Source organism: Odontesthes bonariensis, chromosome 16 (assembly GCF_027942865.1).
Source record: "Odontesthes bonariensis isolate fOdoBon6 chromosome 16, fOdoBon6.hap1, whole genome shotgun sequence".
Taxonomy (NCBI): domain Eukaryota; kingdom Metazoa; phylum Chordata; class Actinopteri; order Atheriniformes; family Atherinopsidae; genus Odontesthes; species Odontesthes bonariensis.
The window spans coordinates 13158505-13177058 of record NC_134521.1 but is presented as its reverse complement, the minus strand read 5'-3'; the positions used below and the strand labels follow the sequence as shown (position 1 = coordinate 13177058).

General features: G+C 39.3%; 2 protein-coding genes across 9 annotated transcripts in view; one reads left to right on the top strand and one right to left on the bottom strand.

The window, feature by feature from the left end:
- acaca (acetyl-CoA carboxylase alpha) overlaps positions 1 to 4152 on the top strand; it is a 34274-nt gene extending 30122 nt beyond the window's left edge. For all 8 annotated transcript variants that reach the window (XM_075486286.1, XM_075486285.1, XM_075486291.1 and 5 more), the window contains 3 exons: positions 623 to 793; positions 2312 to 2448; positions 2541 to 4152. In XM_075486286.1, coding sequence (XP_075342401.1) covers positions 623 to 793; positions 2312 to 2448; positions 2541 to 2667 — 435 coding nt within the window. In that variant the 3' untranslated portion in view covers positions 2668 to 4152. The remainder of the gene's footprint in view (positions 1 to 622; positions 794 to 2311; positions 2449 to 2540) is intronic.
- A 9329-nt stretch (positions 4153 to 13481) lies between these two features.
- LOC142401719 (LIM/homeobox protein Lhx1-like) lies at positions 13482 to 18150 on the bottom strand. The gene is made up of 6 exons (XM_075487185.1): positions 17508 to 18150; positions 16626 to 16846; positions 16202 to 16476; positions 15358 to 15514; positions 14786 to 15161; positions 13482 to 14298 (listed from the first exon to the last, which is right to left on the bottom strand). The coding sequence occupies exons 1-6, from the start codon at positions 17675 to 17677 to the stop codon at positions 14232 to 14234; spliced, it is 1266 nt and encodes a 421-aa protein (XP_075343300.1). The 5' UTR covers positions 17678 to 18150; the 3' UTR covers positions 13482 to 14231.
- Positions 18151 to 18554: the final 404 nt, after the last annotated feature.

Sequence of the window (18554 nt, the reverse complement as noted above, 5' to 3'; positions counted from 1 at the left end):
CACACATACACTTTGCTCACCTGACTAGAAGGGTGTTTCACAGATGGATGGCAGTCAGTGGGGGTTTTTTCCACACAGTATGCATGAAGAAGATTACTATCTGTACTGGACTCCATGTTTACCTCAAATATGTTAACAGATAATTCTTTGATAGTTGGTTCTGAAAGGACATCCGGAGCTCACTGTGGTCACGCAAGCATACTTCTTTTATACGCATTAATCTTCTCCACAAGTTTTAAGTTTCTATAAAAAAAAATAAAATAAATCGATATAGAAACAAAGACACAAAAAAAACATTACATTGACACTAAAGGCTGAATTAGACCTTTAAAGTTACTGTCATTTCATGTTATTTTAGTCTTTTTATGGATCCACACACATGGACTTGGGTCATACCGCATCATCAACATCAGAAAATAGACAACTGATTCTCAAATAAAGTCAAATAGGCAATATAGACATTTTCATCAGTTTGAACAGTGCAACATCATAGAAGTTAATTAGGATGGGTCAAAAAAATATCCATTTTCTGTCTTCTATTTGCATTTTGGCATTTATTATGTAGGAGCTGTAAGATTTGAGCTGTTTATAAGACTTACTGTTTGCCTTTTCCCTCTCTCAGGACATCCTGGAATGGCAGACATCCCGTCTGTTCTTCTACTGGCGTCTGCGGCGTCTATTGTTGGAGGACACGGTGAAGAGGAAGATCCAAGCGGCTAACAACGAGCTAACGGACGGCCAGATCCAGGCGATGCTGCGCCGCTGGTTTGTTGAGGCGGAGGGAGCTGTTAAGGTAAAACCAACTGCACCATCTTAGATTTTGTTGTAGATTATCTGAATATCCAATAACTTTGAGTAAAAAGTGTGATGTTTTGTGTTTGGAATTTTATGACCTGAAGATTTTCTGTGAAAACAGTAGTTAACTTTTTTTTCAAATTATCCCAGCAGGATGACGTTACCAATTATTCTTCCTGTTGCTGTATAATTGTCAATTTATTCAGCTTTTGATTATTTCTAACATTCTGTACACAAATGCTTTTTTTCATGCATCTTTCTTGTATAAGTCAATGATGAGCTGATACAGCTGGTGACCATAAAGTTACTCTAAACACTCAATTGTTTTAAAAGCAAGAGATTGAATGTGAGTTTAACTTGCCAAGTTTGATCATCATCATTATACTCTGCAGTCTATCTAAACAAAGCTTCAGTGAGGCCTAAACTGTGTTCTTCATTTGCCAATGTCCCAAGGCAAATTACTGAAATTAACTTTCCTCAGAGAAGTGTAGATGCACTGACGTTGGCACCATAACTGCTAACCAGCCAGTTCTGTGGTGTTTCCCTGTTTGCAGGCTGGACCGGTTGTTTTGTTATTCACCTGCTTTTTTTTCATGAGTCTCCATCATCTTGGACTGCAGCTTGTGACAGATGTCCTTGTCCTGCTATCCAGCCTCAGTGAGCTTAGCGTAGCAGCTCGTGAACCGACCGTCCACTAGCTGTAGGCTGCAGGATGTGAGGGTCACTGGAGAGGCATGTGAATCAGAACCAGGTCATCCACAACAATGACCTAATCAGCCTGCAGGTGGGGAAGCTCGAGACGCCATGGGCCGTGTCGAGCTGGTTAGCACCAATTAAATGTTTAAAATATAATACCCGATGAAAATAAGAATCCCTCAGACTTTCATCCATGTGGTTCCCTCACGGTCCAGTCCAGCTGCTGGGCTGACAGGAGCCAGCTCAGTGTCTGAAATTTCTTTATCATTATCCCAATCCGGACTGGCTGTCTTAAGCCACAATTAATCACAGCCCTGGCACTGGCAGATAGGAGGGCAACACACTGTTTCTTAATTAAAAGCAAACAGATTAAAATGATTAATAAGGGCATTAAATGTTCTTGTGGACCTCAAGCAGTACTGTTCAGAAAAAGGTAAAAGCCCATTAAACCCCTCCCCAAGTCTTTGCTAAGCCCTCAAGCCTGGCTTTGTTTGGGATCAGAAATGCCAGCACCCATGAATACTAATTTTCCTGTCGGGTCCACTCAACAAGACTGCAAGGCCCCACTTATTTCCTCTTTCCTCTTTTGTTTTTGTTATTTATTGATTGATTTATAATATTTTTTTTTTATATTTTGTCTCCCATCTGTGTGTGACATGTAAATTTCTGTTTTTCTTGCTTATTGATGTCATCAGTTCACACCTTAAAAAAAAAAAAGGGGGGACTTGGGGTGCTTCTAGGCTTTATTTATCCACAAGTCCTTTGTCTCTTGCTTACTTTGATTCATCCTCTCTTTTTTAACACCCCGTGCCTCATTCAGGCATATCTGTGGGATAACAATGAAGAGGTGGTTGCATGGCTGGAGAGGCAGCTAGCTGAAGAAGAGGGCGCAAGATCCGTCATCGATGAGAACATCAAGTACATCCACAGAGATCACCTCCTCAAGCAGATTCGCAGGTGATGATTTTAAACCATACAGGTGTAGAAAAGTAATTTGGTACAAACTGCTGAAAAGAATCGAGCTAAATTTCAACCTTGTTTGCTTCCAGCCTCGTTCAAGCCAATCCAGAGGTTGCTATGGATTCTATTGTGTACATGACGCAGCACATCTCACCCACACAGAGGGCTGAAGTGGTGCGTATCTTGTCCACTATGGAGACGTCAGCCTCCTCCTAACGGGAGCCTGACCTCTCCAGACTCCATGGCTGAAGCGCAGCTCAGGCCACAACCACAACCGAAGGAGCCTTGCTGAGCCAGCTCTGCTGCTTTCTGGGACCTGAGCTGGAAACTGAGACCGGAGGAGCCAACGTGATGGCCCTTGGTGTATGCCAGGTTACTGATGAATCGTTGGCAATGATTCTCATGAAATAAAAGTTTAGATGGCTGGTGTTAGTTAGGACATTTTGTAATTGTCTTACATGTTTGCTGAAGCTCACACAAATCCATGTATTTTCTTTTGAAGTGCAATTTTTTTCTTTCTTTTTTTAAAGCGACAATGTAGAAATAATCTAATGACTAATATTTAATATCTTTGGAGTTTACACTGTTGCTTAAAATGTTTATGCTTTCGTGATAATCAGTGGACTCTATCTTTTTGAATTGGAGTTTGTACAATAATATATTAAAACTGCCGTTGTCCTGGTAAAATGCACCCTGGTTTTTGACATATGCTTGTTAAGATTTACAAGTGTTTTGATGACCAGCTCAACAACGACAACACATTGCTGTGGCAGTTAGCCAGAAAGGGGGGTTTACTCTCCTAAGTAAGAAGCACTTAGTTACTGAACAAAGAAGGGGAACGCTATAACAGATTTGGACAGGGAAGCCCAGCAGGGAGCAGGGACAAGGTCCCTTTTAGACCCCGACTGTTTCACATTTACCCTGCAGTGAGCAGTGGGCAGCTCGCCTCACAACAAAACCACAGCTGTCCCTTCTGTTCTCACCCACACATGCTGCTTTACAGGCACTTTAGTGCTTACTGTTCCTTCACATTGCACCAGGATCAAAACTGCACAGTTTCCACTGTTGCAGCTGGTATGCAAACATGTATACTTATACACGCACAACGTCACACAAACTGGGACACTCAAGAAATGATAATGGTTCCATTGACACAGAGGATGATAGCAGGCTTGTTTAGAAAGATCAGGTCATTATTGGCGGTTGCTGCATTGCTCAAGGAGCGGCCCGACATCTTTAGGTTTTAACCAAAGAAACATACAACAGTTCAGTAAAGCCAGATCAGTAAATGTCTGTTTTGAAACTGTACACTTGACTTACATGGCACATGTCAGATGTGCTGTCTAATGGCTGCTGTAATCCACTGAAACCTGAATATTTATAGTTTGTCTGCCATGCCATTGATTTATTACTTTTTGTTAATACTGATTCCTAAAAAACACTGTTTGACTCGCATGTAACTTGTCAACTTGAGTTTGTTATTAAGACATGCAAACATTGGAAAAAAGCAGCGCCATTTTGTTGAATTCAGTCCTTTCGATCATTGTGTCATTTGTTAGGCTGAAATTCCAGTGGCCTTTTTTGTTGCCTGTATTGACATGCTGACCAGTTGCTTTATAAGTAGTTGGTCGTTTCATGTAAGAGGATGGAGAAGTGATTAACTAAATGTATCTGCAGATTTAATAAAGCTTACCAACTAAGCTCAAAGTGTTTGTGCAAAAACATTCAAATCACTTGAGTTCCCCTAAAAATGTGTTTGGTTTTTTTTAAACAAAACTAAAGTTTTCCAGGAATTTGCTCTAATTTAATTTGTCAGATATTTGTATATATTGATGACTCATGAAACGGATAATCACTTCACAGGAAGCCTCATTAATTCCCGCAGTCAGAACAAAGTCTTTCACTCTGGAGAGACATTTTCTGATTACTTGAAAATGATCGTCTTCCAATTCCTCAATCCACAGATTATTTAAGTGGCATTTTCTTTCTGGGTTTTAAACTTCAACAGTATTAAGGAGGATGAAGCAGATCAAACAAATATTGTGGGATCTATCTCATCCTTTTTCTCCCCTCTTATTTTTTCTGATTCTTTCATATCATCCCCGTGGCTCTGTCAACTCTATTTCCATCCTACCAACAAATATGTAAGACAAATTGAGTTGCATGCACCCAATACCCACCACAATTATAGAAGCTCCAATAAGAAAATGAGTCATTTGGAAGTATAATTGGAAATGTGCCTTGCTTGGACTCACTGGTCTCCCAAAGGGTTTTGCTCATTTGTGGTGGCATGCTAGGCCTGCTAATTCTGTTTTTAATCACTGACAAACTGCAGAATCAGGTTCCTCCTCAGCCACAGGAGTTGAGGGAAGACGCTCGTAAAACTTTCAGGTACAGCTCAATGTTCTTTCCTTAGTTCACTATGTGGACGCGAATGCAGATTTTAATTTTTTTTTTTTAAGGAAATGCTTTTTGTTCACATCAGCAATCTTGATCAGCTTCCAAAGCTTTAAAGTTACAATAAATAAGGCACTTTACCTGGGTTCGACTTGATGTTTTTCTAACAGCCAAGCTCCAGTCACTGCTAGTTTCAGACAGAGCTGTAACAAAAAATCTAGGAGAGAATAGAGAAAAATCTTAATGAAAAAGTGGAGAAAATAACTCTGTGGTGAGATTGAAATGGAGGCTTTAATATAGCTTGGGCACAGACACAATCACGGATCTGAAGCAAATATAATTCCACATTCAGGAGTCTCAATGACTTGACAGCACTTGAGAGACAAAGCCTGTGACCCAGTTGCAGGATTCCAATTAGCAGGGTGTATGCAACAGTTGAGATGAAAAGAGAACAGGGTCTTTACAGAGCCCCAGGGCTGTCTGATTACTGCCTGAAAACATGAGTCTTGCCCGTGACAAAGAATGGAGCGACACAGAGGGAGTGCCAGGCCTCAGCTGCTCTCAGCCCTCTCTCCAGGCTGAGGATTTTGAAGTGCTCATCTTCGCCTGCCTGCCAGCCTTTTTACATTTCAGCCATAGTTCAAGTGCATAGCAGCAACCCAGTCCCACCAAGGTATTTTTCACATGTGTCCAATGAGTTGAGTAACTGGTAGATTTTCCGGCCGGTCCATGGTGAAAATGGATGGTTATGGGTTAAGAGCCTGTATCTATTACTTCAGGTGATCTGCAGAAGGCTTGTTGCTTTACATGAGCACATTTGTGACCCTATTTTTTTCTGATGTCCAAATATAGATAACTGATGAATTAAACAATATACAGTCACAGCAAGAAAGTATACGTTTCTGTCGTTGCTATATATATATGTATATACATACCTGCTATTTGTTACATGTTAGTGGATTTGTAGTAAATTTCTTGTTTCCACAGTGGAGTGTTGTTTTAACTTTTTATCAATACTTTTTTCCATTGTGTAGAGGGCTAATATTTCATTTTCCAACTACAAATTATTTGTAAACTAAGCAATTTGCATGATTGTCAAAGCATTTGGATTGTGTTTTTTTTCATTAACAGCAAACCCATGTAGTTTGTTTAGATCTTCCTTAGATCATACGTTTAGTATGTAATTACTTTTGCATTTAGCTGTGAATGCTGGCTCTCTTCTTGTACTCAGTTATTTCATAGAACTTCTATTGATTCCATGAAATCAAAGCACATAATTAAACTGTAATAATGATAATGATTAAATAAATGCATCAACTAGGTTTAGTTGTTCAAATTGATGAGTGAGTACATCCATTTTGGCAGTGGATCAAATTCAGTTTTAAGACAAAAAGTACTTAAAAGAAATTAATTCACACAGTAAAGCAAAAGCGTACATTTTTTTATATAAAAGCAGTATTAACTATAGTATTCATCAGTGCTGCCACCAATGAGATGTAAAAAAAAAAGAAAACTACTGTTGATAAAATACTGAAAATGTTGTTTAATGTTGTTGGTGCTTTTGAGTGAAACAGCCTTGTGCTTTGTTATAATGTGATCATTGGAAGCAGAGTTAAATGACAAAAGTGAGGCATTCCCATTATACATCAAAATTCTAAATAAATGATTTGTTGTATCTTCCATGCAAGGACATCAGAGTGCAGAGTAGGCAAAGGATCTCTCTGGGGGCAGGAAAGCAGCCTGTCAGCCAGATGCAGGGGTCAAAGATTACAACACCCCGTGATCATCACCATATAATGCACAGATTTTCATTCTGCCAGAGCTTGGTAAACATTGGCTGAACACCAGGATGGCAGTGACGAGAGTGAATTCACAAGCACTCAAACCTCCTGTGAGTAGAAAAGAAGGAAGGCATCGGAACAAGACACGGATGTGATAAACCATGGAGACCAGTGGCAACAAGATATTTCAATCTTTTTTACAAAAAAGTTTTAAGGATACAAAAAGAAAGAGCAAAAGACAAGCTCTACCTCGTGGCAATCTGTCGTCAAAAAAGAAAGGAAAATGACACAACTTGTTCCTCCTTCTACTGCTGTGCATGCTGCTGTCAATATTTGTCGCAACTATTAGAACAACAAGATAAATATAGCTTATCTGATTTGACCCATCATATGCATAAACCTTCTGTGTATTACAGATCACGGGAAGCTGCTACCTGGATCATGCAGCTCCCTCCCCTCCAACCCGTCGTCCCAGCATTAACATTCATGGAGCCAGCGAAGTGTGGCGAGCCACGTACATTGAACCAATCACGAGACTCAGATTGTGGTAAGGGGGGTTGGGAGGATGGAGGCCTCCCGAACACGATTTGCAGAAAACGGGGGAGGGGGGAGGTGTGATGGTGAAGGTTGCCCAGTGTAGGATTGTGGAAAGGTCAGCTGCGTACCGAGATGCCACACCTTTTGGTCATACATCACTATCATCACTGTGGGTCATTGACTGCTATAGAAATTATGGGAGCAGGCAGGTCCGCATGCTATGCTGGAAGAATGGGCAAGGCCAGGTTAGCAACCGTTACTGTGTCTTGAAGTAAATGTCAGTAAATATATGGTTCAAACCCAAACTGGAAGCATGACTCAAGGGAAGAAAAAGTCAGCTTGGCAGTCTGTCACCTTGGGCCAGACTGAAATATGTCAACAACTCCTGGGTTGATTGCAATAGAATTTTGTAGAGACATTCAACAGTCTCCAGAGGATGGAGTCCACTGACTTTGGTGACCCCATACATTTTCCTTTAGTGCCACTGTGAAACTGGCATTTGTAAGTGTTCACAAAACACTGTGGCAGTTGGAAAGATTGCCATGAAATTTGCTCTATGCAGTTATATGAAAATCAAGTGCACATTGTTAAAATTGAAGTGTGTGTGTCAGAAAGTTTTTTTTTTTTTTTTAAACTCACCTGGTCCATACCAGGTCTTACTCTAAAGTAAATACAACCTCAGATAGATAACAAAACATGACATATGATACTATATTTTTATCTGCAAAACAAAAGCAAAGCCAAAATGCAGAAGTATTGCAGACAAAAACTGAAAACAGCCAAACTGTCTCGCTGTAGAGTTATTTTACAAACTTAATTTGTGCAGCCATGTTCTTTTTAGAGAGAAGAGGCTTTTTTCTGCAACCCTTCCAAACAAGCCGTACTTGTTCAGTCTACTGTCATGAACTTTAACATGTAAAATGCTAAGTCAGAGATTTACTTTTTTGTAATAACTCTGAGCATTGCATGGTTTAACCTTGAGATGAACTCGCTGGGATGTTCACTCCTGAGATGATTGGCAACTGTCTCAGATGTTTGAGAATAAACTGTCTCCAGATTGTGTGGAAATAGCTGTATGATCATTCATAGATTAATGAGCGGATACAATTCCATCTTTAATATTATTGCTGATGTCTTTCCTCTGTAGAATAACACATTTTTGCTTTGGTAGTGGAGCTCACACTTACTGATGATTAGTCAATCAATAATTTGATTAGCAGAACCTGGCTGCGACTTACCCTCTTAACACCTGTGGAAGCAGTAAGGATGTACTTAGTTTCTACACTTACTCTACTTAGTTTCAGTTTTTATTAAAAAAGACAAAAAAAAGATAATATCACAGTGTAATGTGTTCTGTTTAACTGGTAAAGACAAGATGAAAATTTTTTTTGTCCTGACAATTAAATCAGAATTTATTTTAACATTGAAGATCTGAAAAGGACTTTCACACCATCTGACTCACAGCACAAATTTACAGGCATTAAATAAATTGAGTTGTTGATGCATGTTCAAAGAAATACTCTTTCTAAGGCTTATAAGATTATTTACTTTACATTAAATATACTGTACCTGAACAGCAGTATTTCTTTAACAGTAGTATTAAAGAAAGATGGGAAATATTTAAATGCAGATGTTTATACAACCAGTACAGACTTGGCCCCAGATTTGGTCTGTAAAATGGACGGATGGTTCCGGTGACTTCATTTTATTCAGTTTAAAGTATCTTGTCACTGCATTAAGGCTAACGGAAAAATTCAGATTCTTTATAGACTTAAAGTGGTTATTAAGCCTACTGGTCATTAAAGGACAAGTAATTGCAATGTATGCCTGTACACTTATTGATAGTAATGGTAGGCACAAAGTAGCTGACCATAAAGGTTAGCTTGAATGCAAACATTTGTCCAGCAGTGGCCCATTTTGGAATGTTTGGCACATTAAAATGGATGTGTTACCGGTATATATCACTGGAGCGTGGAAAACCCAGTCCAGCTGGACCTGTTGGTTTACAGCTTCTCGTCGTGCATGTGAATTGGATGGATTTGTGACCATCGTCCTCTGGATCTGAAGGACAGAGCCAACCAACTAGAAAAAACTCTTGTGCGTAAAAAACACATCGCATGGTTGTGTCACTTAAAAGTATTAGTTTAGCACATGTGAATCTGTCGCACCTCAAGACAAATGCCCCGGCAAGTGAACACTGGAAAAAGAGAGCATGAAGACTTTAAATCTCAGATAAAGAAACAGTGACAGTTACATGTGAGAAAAGTCTTGGTTGTAGTGCAAATAATGTGTTGGCAGTGGATTACTCTGGCAGTAAAAATCTCACAAGAATTTCAGGTGAATGTTCCTCTGATGAAGCTCTTATATTGATTGAGCAGAGCCACTGCACTTCCTTGACTAAATGCTTTTAAAGCTTGCTGCTTATGTGTGTGGAAATATGACTTTCATCTCAACTCTGTTGAATACTGTTTTGTGGTGACAGAGAACAAAACAGAGAATGTGTGGACAACACCCTCTGCAGTCACCACCAGGCTGCTCCTCAACCCCATTACACACGTGTGTGCACACAAACCTTTTTTTTTTTTCACACTTGAGTATTACATGCTTGAATGCAAATGAGAGAAGCATTGAGCTTCAGCGTGTCATGTCTTTATCTCAGTGCTCCCACTACAACTCCTACATATAAACTGACCTGACGGAATTCAATGAGAAAACTGTGGAAAAGCCATCGGTGTTGCTACAAAATGCCCCAATGTTTCAGAAGATCATTTTACATTTAGGTTTTTTGTTTGCAGCATAAAACAGTAAGCTTGGTAAATCTACTTGTAATCATGTTATCTTTCTGGCAATAGGCCTACTGTGATCCATTTGTCAGTTGATATAACTATCAGGGAAATCAGTCACATCAAGCCAAAAAAATCAGAGATAAATGTGGGTCCCAGTGAAAGACACTTGCGCTCCATGAACATCTCAGCTTAACGGGAAAATGTGGTAAACTGAATTGAAAATGGTTGTCCTTGTCTTGATTTTTATGAATGAATCAGCTTCTGTGGCCGAAATCTGTTCTTGACCTCCCAGATTAAACACTGGAAGACAAGAATGTATGTGGAGAACCCATAATTCTGTCTTCTTCAACTTTAATCAGGAGTACACTAACGTGCTGCAGCCCCCTCCCTGTCTTTCATAATAATGGGCCGCTAAAAATTCAGGAGGCAGGCTCCACATCAATCACTCGCCAGATTTGAGTCCAATGCAATAAATATGTAAATGAGGAGAAGCCAGTGTCTCGTAGCTTTGAGATCTGCACAAGGAAAGGGGGGGGACTGTATTAATTGCCCATGGCCAGAGGAATCCTATTACTGTGGGCATTGATTATAAAATTGTATGTGTGAATGATTTTCATACAGAATGCGTACGAACAAGCCTGGAGCAAAAAGTGAGGAGAGAGTCGAATTAGCGAATTGGGCTACATTGTGCAAGGAACTAAAAGGAAACATCAATACGGATAAAAAAAAAAAAAGCCAAATCTGAGTTTAAATAAGAACGAAAAGGATTTATCTTCCGCTGTTGTCATAAAGAGTCCTACGAGACACAGGATATCACTTTTCCGATATTCTAATTGTAAAATTTCAGAATTCCACGAGATAGTTTTCCACACTATGTCGAAATAAAGTGGAAGAAATTATGAAAACCATTCATGGTTGGATGTATTATACACATAGAAACCAGCAGAGCCTAATTACATTTAAAGCTGACAACAGACAGAACAGGAAAGATTTTTGGGTAACTGTTTTGACTTGATCTTGGGGCCATTTCTTGTTTTGTAAAGCACAGTGGAGACTGGCTGGCAGCATCTTACCAAGTAGCTATTACGCAGCTTCTCTGCCAAACTATAATAGTAGTCCCTAGCCACAAGTGGCTGTCAGCTGTGTGGCTCTCAGTTAGTCTTTTTTAATTACTCAGTTTGACAAAACTGTGCAGATTTGAGCATAAAATGTGCACCAGACATAACGTTTCAACACAGATTTCCCTGCACACAGCTCTCCAAAACATACAGCTTTTGCTTGTTTCACTATTTATTGGCCCTAATTTTTCAGTGGGCACACATTTGAAAGCTGTTAAATTAGTTCACTCAGAATCACCCCTGAGATGAGGAACAACCTTTACTTTTTGTGGTTTGTCCCACACTTGCTATAATCAGTACCCGCTAGATTTACATTGATTTGCCTGCCTAATGTTTGACTTGCAAATCTCCCTGTTCATCAAGGCTTTTTGGTCAGATAAACAGGGATTACTCTAACGGCATAACATTAACCACAGAGAAAGGAAAGTTTAAGGCTTCAGCTAATTCACTGAATTCAGAGATAAGTAATTATATCAATATATTAATTGACAATCAGAGCGGATTGTTCATTGGTGGCAATATTTAAGTGATAGCATTAACAATTATTGCATATGTTTTTTCTAACACGGTTCTAAGATTGTTACCGTTACTGTCTAAATTCAGTATTTGGCAATTTCTCTTTTCTAGTCCCCTTTAATTTCCGTATGTTAGAACAAAACTTCCACGGGTTCTCTCATTCACTATGTACTCTCCTCATCTAGCATTTGCACAGTAGTTAAACAGTAAGTAGTGGTCTAACACTAAATATACACCATATAGTAGGACTGTGCACAAGTCTAGTCTTTTTATTATTCCTTTTCCAGACACAAGTTCATCGTGAGACAGTCACTTTGAAAAATTAAGTTTAATATAAATACCTTCATCACAGTGGTAGGCTTAATTGTAATCAGGTGTGTGAAGTTGCAACAAGAGACAACTTTTCTCCTTAGTTTTGCTTTTTTTATGAGATTTGAAAGTAATATCAACCTGACTGAATGTGATCTTGACCATGTCGCAGCTGCTTGAGTTTGCATTTTGTAACCAATTGATAAGATGACAAATCCAAACTGTAAAATAAAAGCAGGAATTCAGGAACGTAGAAGTAATAGGATCCAAAGCCATGATTTCCCTCCTCATACAAAAGCAGTGAAGCAGTCTGCTGCTCGGTGAGCCAAGAATCAGATTTCTTTCTTTTGTTCTTCTCTCACCGTTCCATGACTCCACAGTAGTTGCTCTGTCTTTAGCCTCTTCTCCACTACTAACATACTGTAAGTGCTTCAACATGTGTTTGTAATGACATTTTTAGAAGGCACATTGCATGCAGGTGAAAATACTTTGGACAGATAAAGTAAATAAATACCCAGTAAATGGAGAATATTTCAAACAGACTAGTGTGAAACCCATCATTCACACATCCACCAAGCAATGTGCACCATTCATTAATCATTTTTCATTTAAACAACTTGTCTCTCAAATATCCCTTTTGATGGTTGAGCATTGCAATAAATTGACACTGAGGAGGTAAATAAGCAAATAATGGAAAATGTCACCAGTGAAAATTAATCAGTTTTATGGCAGAAAACACTTTCGGCAAAACTACAATGAGCAGCTATAGTTTTTGTTGATAATGCAGCTAATAGAGATCATTCTCAAAGGGAACCTGTAAGTCTCTCCACTGAAAACTTCATTTAGAATAATTTATTTTCTTATTAAGCTGCCTAAGGAACAATGGTAAACACTGACTGATACAATAAACACAGTAAATAAGAGATCATTTAAAAATGTTCACATTCAATGGAAGCTATTAAGGTAAGTAAATGCAGCATTGTTATAAGCAAGTACACTAAAGCACCATCAAGGTATAAAAACCATAACATGTGTTTATCTTCTTAATAACAGGAGCTCCTAAATATGCTGCAGTTATTTCAACCTATTTCAAGATACTGACACTGGTTTCATGATAGTACCACAGTAATTCTGTTCCCTAAAAAGAGTTTTTTTGTAAAATGTTTAGGTCTTGTAAAAATACTAAATGTGCAGTATTTCAAAAAAGACTTGTAAACCCTCATATTTTCAAAATTGTAACAATAATGATGTATAAAAAAAACAAAACAATGGAGAATGATCATGTTTCCTCCTAAAAGTGAAAAACAAATAACTCCAGCGTGTTATTATACAGCGCAAGCCTGTAATGTCGGCCTCATGCACTTAATTGGACAAATATGGTACATCTCATGGGAATAAAATAGATTCTTGTAGTGTTTCATTTGAATAATTTTCATTTGGATTTATACAACCAAAACACTTGGCCGTGCCGCCAATTGTGCTGCGAACCTCTCAAAGAGAGGCGGTGAAGGCTGCAGGTGTCATAAAACTAAAAGTATACCAGATTTTAGCTGTGCTTTCATTTGGCAACAGTTTATTGGTATTTTTTGTTTATTTTTTCTTTGATGAGAACATAATACAAGCCAGCACAGTGAGTGACCACAGTAATAGACTACAAAAATTTGGTTCGTCTGCATGAATTTGCCCATCAGAATGACACAGTTTTACATAGCTGAAATCCAAACCCCTGAACACTGGAGCTTTAAGTAAACGACTGACCGGTCTGTACATTATTGTCTAAGATCGTACATACTGGACTCCTGTTGAAGTCCAATCTTTTCCTTTTTGATATTTATAAAATACACACATTTATAAAGATATTGTTTTGAAGGCAAAAATGTTGGAAAGGGTGTGACAATTAAAGATAAAAATAATCTTTCCACAGTCCTGAGAGACATACTGTATTAAGCATCACAGTCATAATCTGTTATTAAATGATAATATTCTCTACTACACATAAATGGGTGGAGGGCGTTGTTTTGTCAGCATGTGAAAAACACAGAAAGATACGGCCATGCACTTTCTTACTAGCATTCCAAAGACAATCACGAAGACAGTGCTGTGGGAACGTTTCAGCACTGGAAGGAAAGTAAGAACGCTTTCTATAATGATGTGATCGTTTTATCAACCAACTTAATACGAAGTGCATTTAGAAAAATGAATTAATTAATTTAATCCACATCTGGTATGACTACAGTTTAAATTGAAAAAGAAAATGAGGGAAAAAAAAACATTTCTTTACTTGTACATTGTTTTGGCAGTTTTATTTAAGTTGTTTAAAAGAACTTGTCACAGTTTTACTGTGGATTTATGCTGCCTGAACTGTCTCTTGTCGACTTATTCATCACTGTTGCGATCACAGCCCTGTTTGGGCCAAACCAAAAACAGGTTTGTTGTTAATGGAGATTGTTCTTTGTGACATTTGCTGCATATTTAGTCTTCTTTAAATGCTGAATGAATTTGGGAACGATCAGATGCCTCTTTGATAGTATTGTGGACAAAAACATAAACATATTAAGTGACTGAAACTTCTTCTTCTGCAAGGGAGGTTTTGTAAACACTTAAAAAAAAACACTGCCTGGCCTATGAATATGTTTATTGCTTGTTAAGTGGGGCCCAGCACAGTGGACATACTGAGTTAAATTCATATGGATTTATGAAAGCTTTCTATTGTTTTTTAAAACAAGTATCAGCATCATGACATAGTCTATCAACATTTAGATAATTAAATAAATAAATGAATAAATAGATAAATAAATAAATAAATAAATAGATAGATAAATAAATAAATAAAGTGTTGATTTGCCTTCAAAATCCAAGTGTGCTTTGTGGTTTGTGTCGGCTGGATTACCAGGCCGTGCCTTCACTCATCTCTGAGGAGGGCTGTGACAGCTGGTTGGTGTAGCCGTTGTCGTTGAGAGACACTGTGGTGAAAGGTGTGCTGGGCCCACACATTTCACTGGAGATGCTGTGAATTGAGCCTGGTCCATTGGGGTCTGGGCTGGGTGAGTCCGCAGGATGGTGAGGTACTGTGTCAGAGAAACAGTGCATCTCCCCGGCACAGTGGTGACCTGCGTGGTGGTGGTGGTCTATGGCTCCTAATGGAGTGCCAGCAGGGACTGTTGAGGGCACAAAGCCCAGGTCTGCTGGCGTCTGAGCCTGCGATGATGGCGGGCCTTGGTAGTACTCATAAGTCCCTCCAGGGCCGTAGTATTCACCAGTATAATCTGCATTCATATAAACCAAGACTTGATGCATGCATTGAATCAGAATATTAAGAATAAAATTCCCACTATCGACAAGGATAAACTTATCATTCTGAATACGTTCACTTGGAAACGCAAACGTAACGGAGCAGTAAACCTGCTCTGTAAATGAAGGCCGCTTGGGTTTGACATCAGGTGATATCATAAGACCTCTTACCTCCATAATAAGAGAAGTGTCCCAGCTCTCCTGGTTCCAGTCTCTCCCCCAGTGTTCTCATTCTCCTCGGGGTCCGGAAAAACACGTGTCTCCGCGAGCCCAGGGCGCTCAGCTGCTTCATGCGTCTTTCTTTGGATCTCCGATTCTGGAACCAAACCTTTAAGAGAAAGAAATGAGATTCACGAATGAATAAAAATTCAAAGCCGACAAGACGGACAATGTGTGCAAACAGGAAAACATCCTGCACTTCAACGAGCATTTTTGTTGCAGGGTAGACTGAATCATAACACTGAAATAGACACAAACAGGCCAAATATAAAGCTGGAAACGACCCTTTCAAATAGCTACATTTTAAGGTCATAATTAAGAAAGAAAAAACAGAAAGCATGCATCAGTCCATCAGGACTCTTCATCGAGGGAGCTTTTTGAGAATGCCCAAGGACATCAGTGAGTGCCGCTTTTAAGGGTTTTTAGAGGCGCGATGGGAGGAAAGATTCAGAGTTAAATCCAGAATTTGGTCAGGGGCATCTGATCCGAGAGGGGAAAGGGGGAGAAAAGGAAAATCTGTAGAGCGAAAAAATTCTCCAAGGATACAATCTGCTGCAAAAGGAAGCTTGTCGAGGGAGGCCGACATTTACGCACGTGTTTTCTTTCTTTTCTGCTCTTTTCTGCAACGTAGGCACTTCAGGCTATACGGGACTCACGGGCTGCTCATAACGTAGGTGGATGAATTTTGTCTTGGTTATTTATTTATTCGTTCCCTTATTCCTTCATTCATTTGATCAGGTTTACTTCTTTTTTTTTCTTTCTTTTTCTTTTTTTTTACCCTCTCTGACCCTTTTACCTGGATTACTCTCATGTTGAGACCGGTCTCGCGTGACAGCTGCTCCCTGATGTGTCTGGTGGGCTTCGGTGTGGCAGCGAAAGCCGCTTTCAGCGTCTCCAGCTGTTTGGCTTTGATGGTGGTCCTTGGGCCGCGTCGCTTCCCGACGGCGCTCTGCTCGTCGTTCTCGTTGCCGCACGCGTCTTTGTCGGATAAGTGTCCGCTCTCTGAGTCCTTCCCGTCGTCCTGCGGATCCTGAGAGTCCGGAGACAGACTTGGGTCGCTGCACGTTGTTACTGTTAGGAGAATAAGAGAATGAGATATAGTCTAGCCCACTGTAGGGTAATTTTAGATGATCATTTAACAGGTTTTAAAAAAATATTAATAATCCTGCTAAGACTACCAATAGTATAAACCAAATTAATTGTATTTCACATCAAATCACCTGAAAGGAGGATCGTGTCTTTCCCGTTATTGTTTTGATAGTCCTCCTTACAAACAAACTTGAATTCATCCAGGATGTACAGCTCCTCTCCAGTCGACAGTTGTTTGTTACACATCATACAAGTGAAACAGTTCAGGTGAAATACTTTGCTCTTGGCTCTGCGGACAAGATCACTGGGTAAAATCCCCTCCGAGCAACCTCCACACTTGGTCCCAAATCTCCTGTTGTAGAAGGAGACAGTCAGGGGAAAGTTTCGGTATAGATGGAATAAGCCACACACCTGGCCTCTTTAAGCTCAGGTTCACTTTAGATGATTTTGCGGCACTGATTTAAATTTTTACAAAAAGTCAACAACAACAACAACAACAACAGAAATACCAACTGAATCAACGCAAGTTATCTTTAATGGATTAGCACATTTTAAGCAACTGTGCAAAATGTCTAATATAGCTAACCTTACATGAAATAAAACGATCGTTTTAGAACAAACACAAATAGGATAAGGAGCGACTGTAATACAAATGTATCATGCGTACAAAACCATCAATCTATCAGATTGCCTTAACTGTTTCCAACTATTTATCATTTTGTTGTGGGAAAAAAGGCACAGAACCAAATTAAAGGAACAGGAGAAACAAGAAGGGCAGATTGCTCTTGGTATAAACAAAAACAATCTAGTGGAACTATCATCAACAGAATCGATATTTTTTAATACAAAAGTCCATACACACGCACTGAAAAGCGCAACCTATAATAATAACCTGTCTATGGAATTTTCAGCCAAATTCCAAGTATAAACCAATTCAAGTGGGAAAAAAATATTTGTCAACTTATGTTTCTTATTCATTTTGTCAACGAGTATAAACTACAAACTTTGCTCACCTAAAGAAGTCCGTCTTACAATACAGTCTCCCATCTCGCGAGAAACACTTCTCTGTCAAGCTACATTTGCATTCGCAGCACTGGACACATTTGATGTGCCACGGTCTGTCCAAAACTTTGAGCAAGAACCTATCAAGAATAGGCTTTTCACAGCTGGTACACTGAAGCATCGTCTGGACTTTGATCCAGTCCAGGTTTGAGGAGTGAAGTGTTTCTGTCCCTCCCCAACGTCCTGGTCACCTCAGTGTCGACTCGTTGGGGCGTTCTGATCCTGGAGATCCACCGCATCCAGATTCTTCTGAATAATTCAGACTACATCACCATCCGCGCGGGATCTTCTGTTCCACAAAGCAACAATCCACATCCAGACGGCGGCTCCAAACGAAAGATTTCGTGCTGACAAAAAACACCAGACAGCATTTCTGCCACAAAATTACAGATAGGAGATCATTGCGGGCCCGATGTTTTCCATTTCATGTGGGAGTATAGGGAGGGAAAAGATACCCGTTAATTACTTTTAAATTAACATAAACTAGCAACATATCCTCAGAGTGGTCTAAAGTAGAGAAAAATGACTACTAAATGCAATCGGTGCGCTCAGCCTTGTCATTAGTGATCCGTTTGTCCTCTGATGAGCTCTGAGTGTGAGAGGAAGGCTGTAATGAGCGCACCTTGTAAAGCTCAGCCTATTGCCTATTAAGAAACACGTGACGTCATCCCCACGAAAACCCTATGAGCGGTCTTTCCATTTCAGCACATGTGCTTCAATGTTATGGAAATACAGGTTATACACCAGCTTTACAGAACGCAATGCAACTAAAAATGAATACAAATGAATTACAAAATAAAATAAGATGTTGAATATTTAAACAGTCTGAGCAGAACTCTGAATTTTTCAGCAGTTTTATGAAACATTTGTGTGAGAATTTATATAAAACCAGCAATAAAAAAAGGTTTCAGTCGTTCTTATACAATAATATTAAGTTGTTTCTCAGGAAAATCATACTGAGAGGTGACGATGATGTCATGAATACACGATTTCTTTTG

Bases quoted from the DNA above. Each gene is read 5' to 3' on its own strand.
- LOC142401719 (XM_075487185.1), bottom strand. From the start codon at position 17,677: ATGCTTCAGTGTACCAGCTGTGAAAAGCCTATTCTTGATAGGTTCTTG. The intron at 16,477-16,625 runs GTGATTTGATGT...TTCTCCTAACAG, and splicing joins AGACACGATCCTCCTTTCAG to TAACAACGTGCAGCGACCCA. The intron at 15,515-16,201 runs GTAAAAGGGTCA...TTTCTCTTAAAG, and splicing joins TCAACATGAGAGTAATCCAG to GTTTGGTTCCAGAATCGGAG.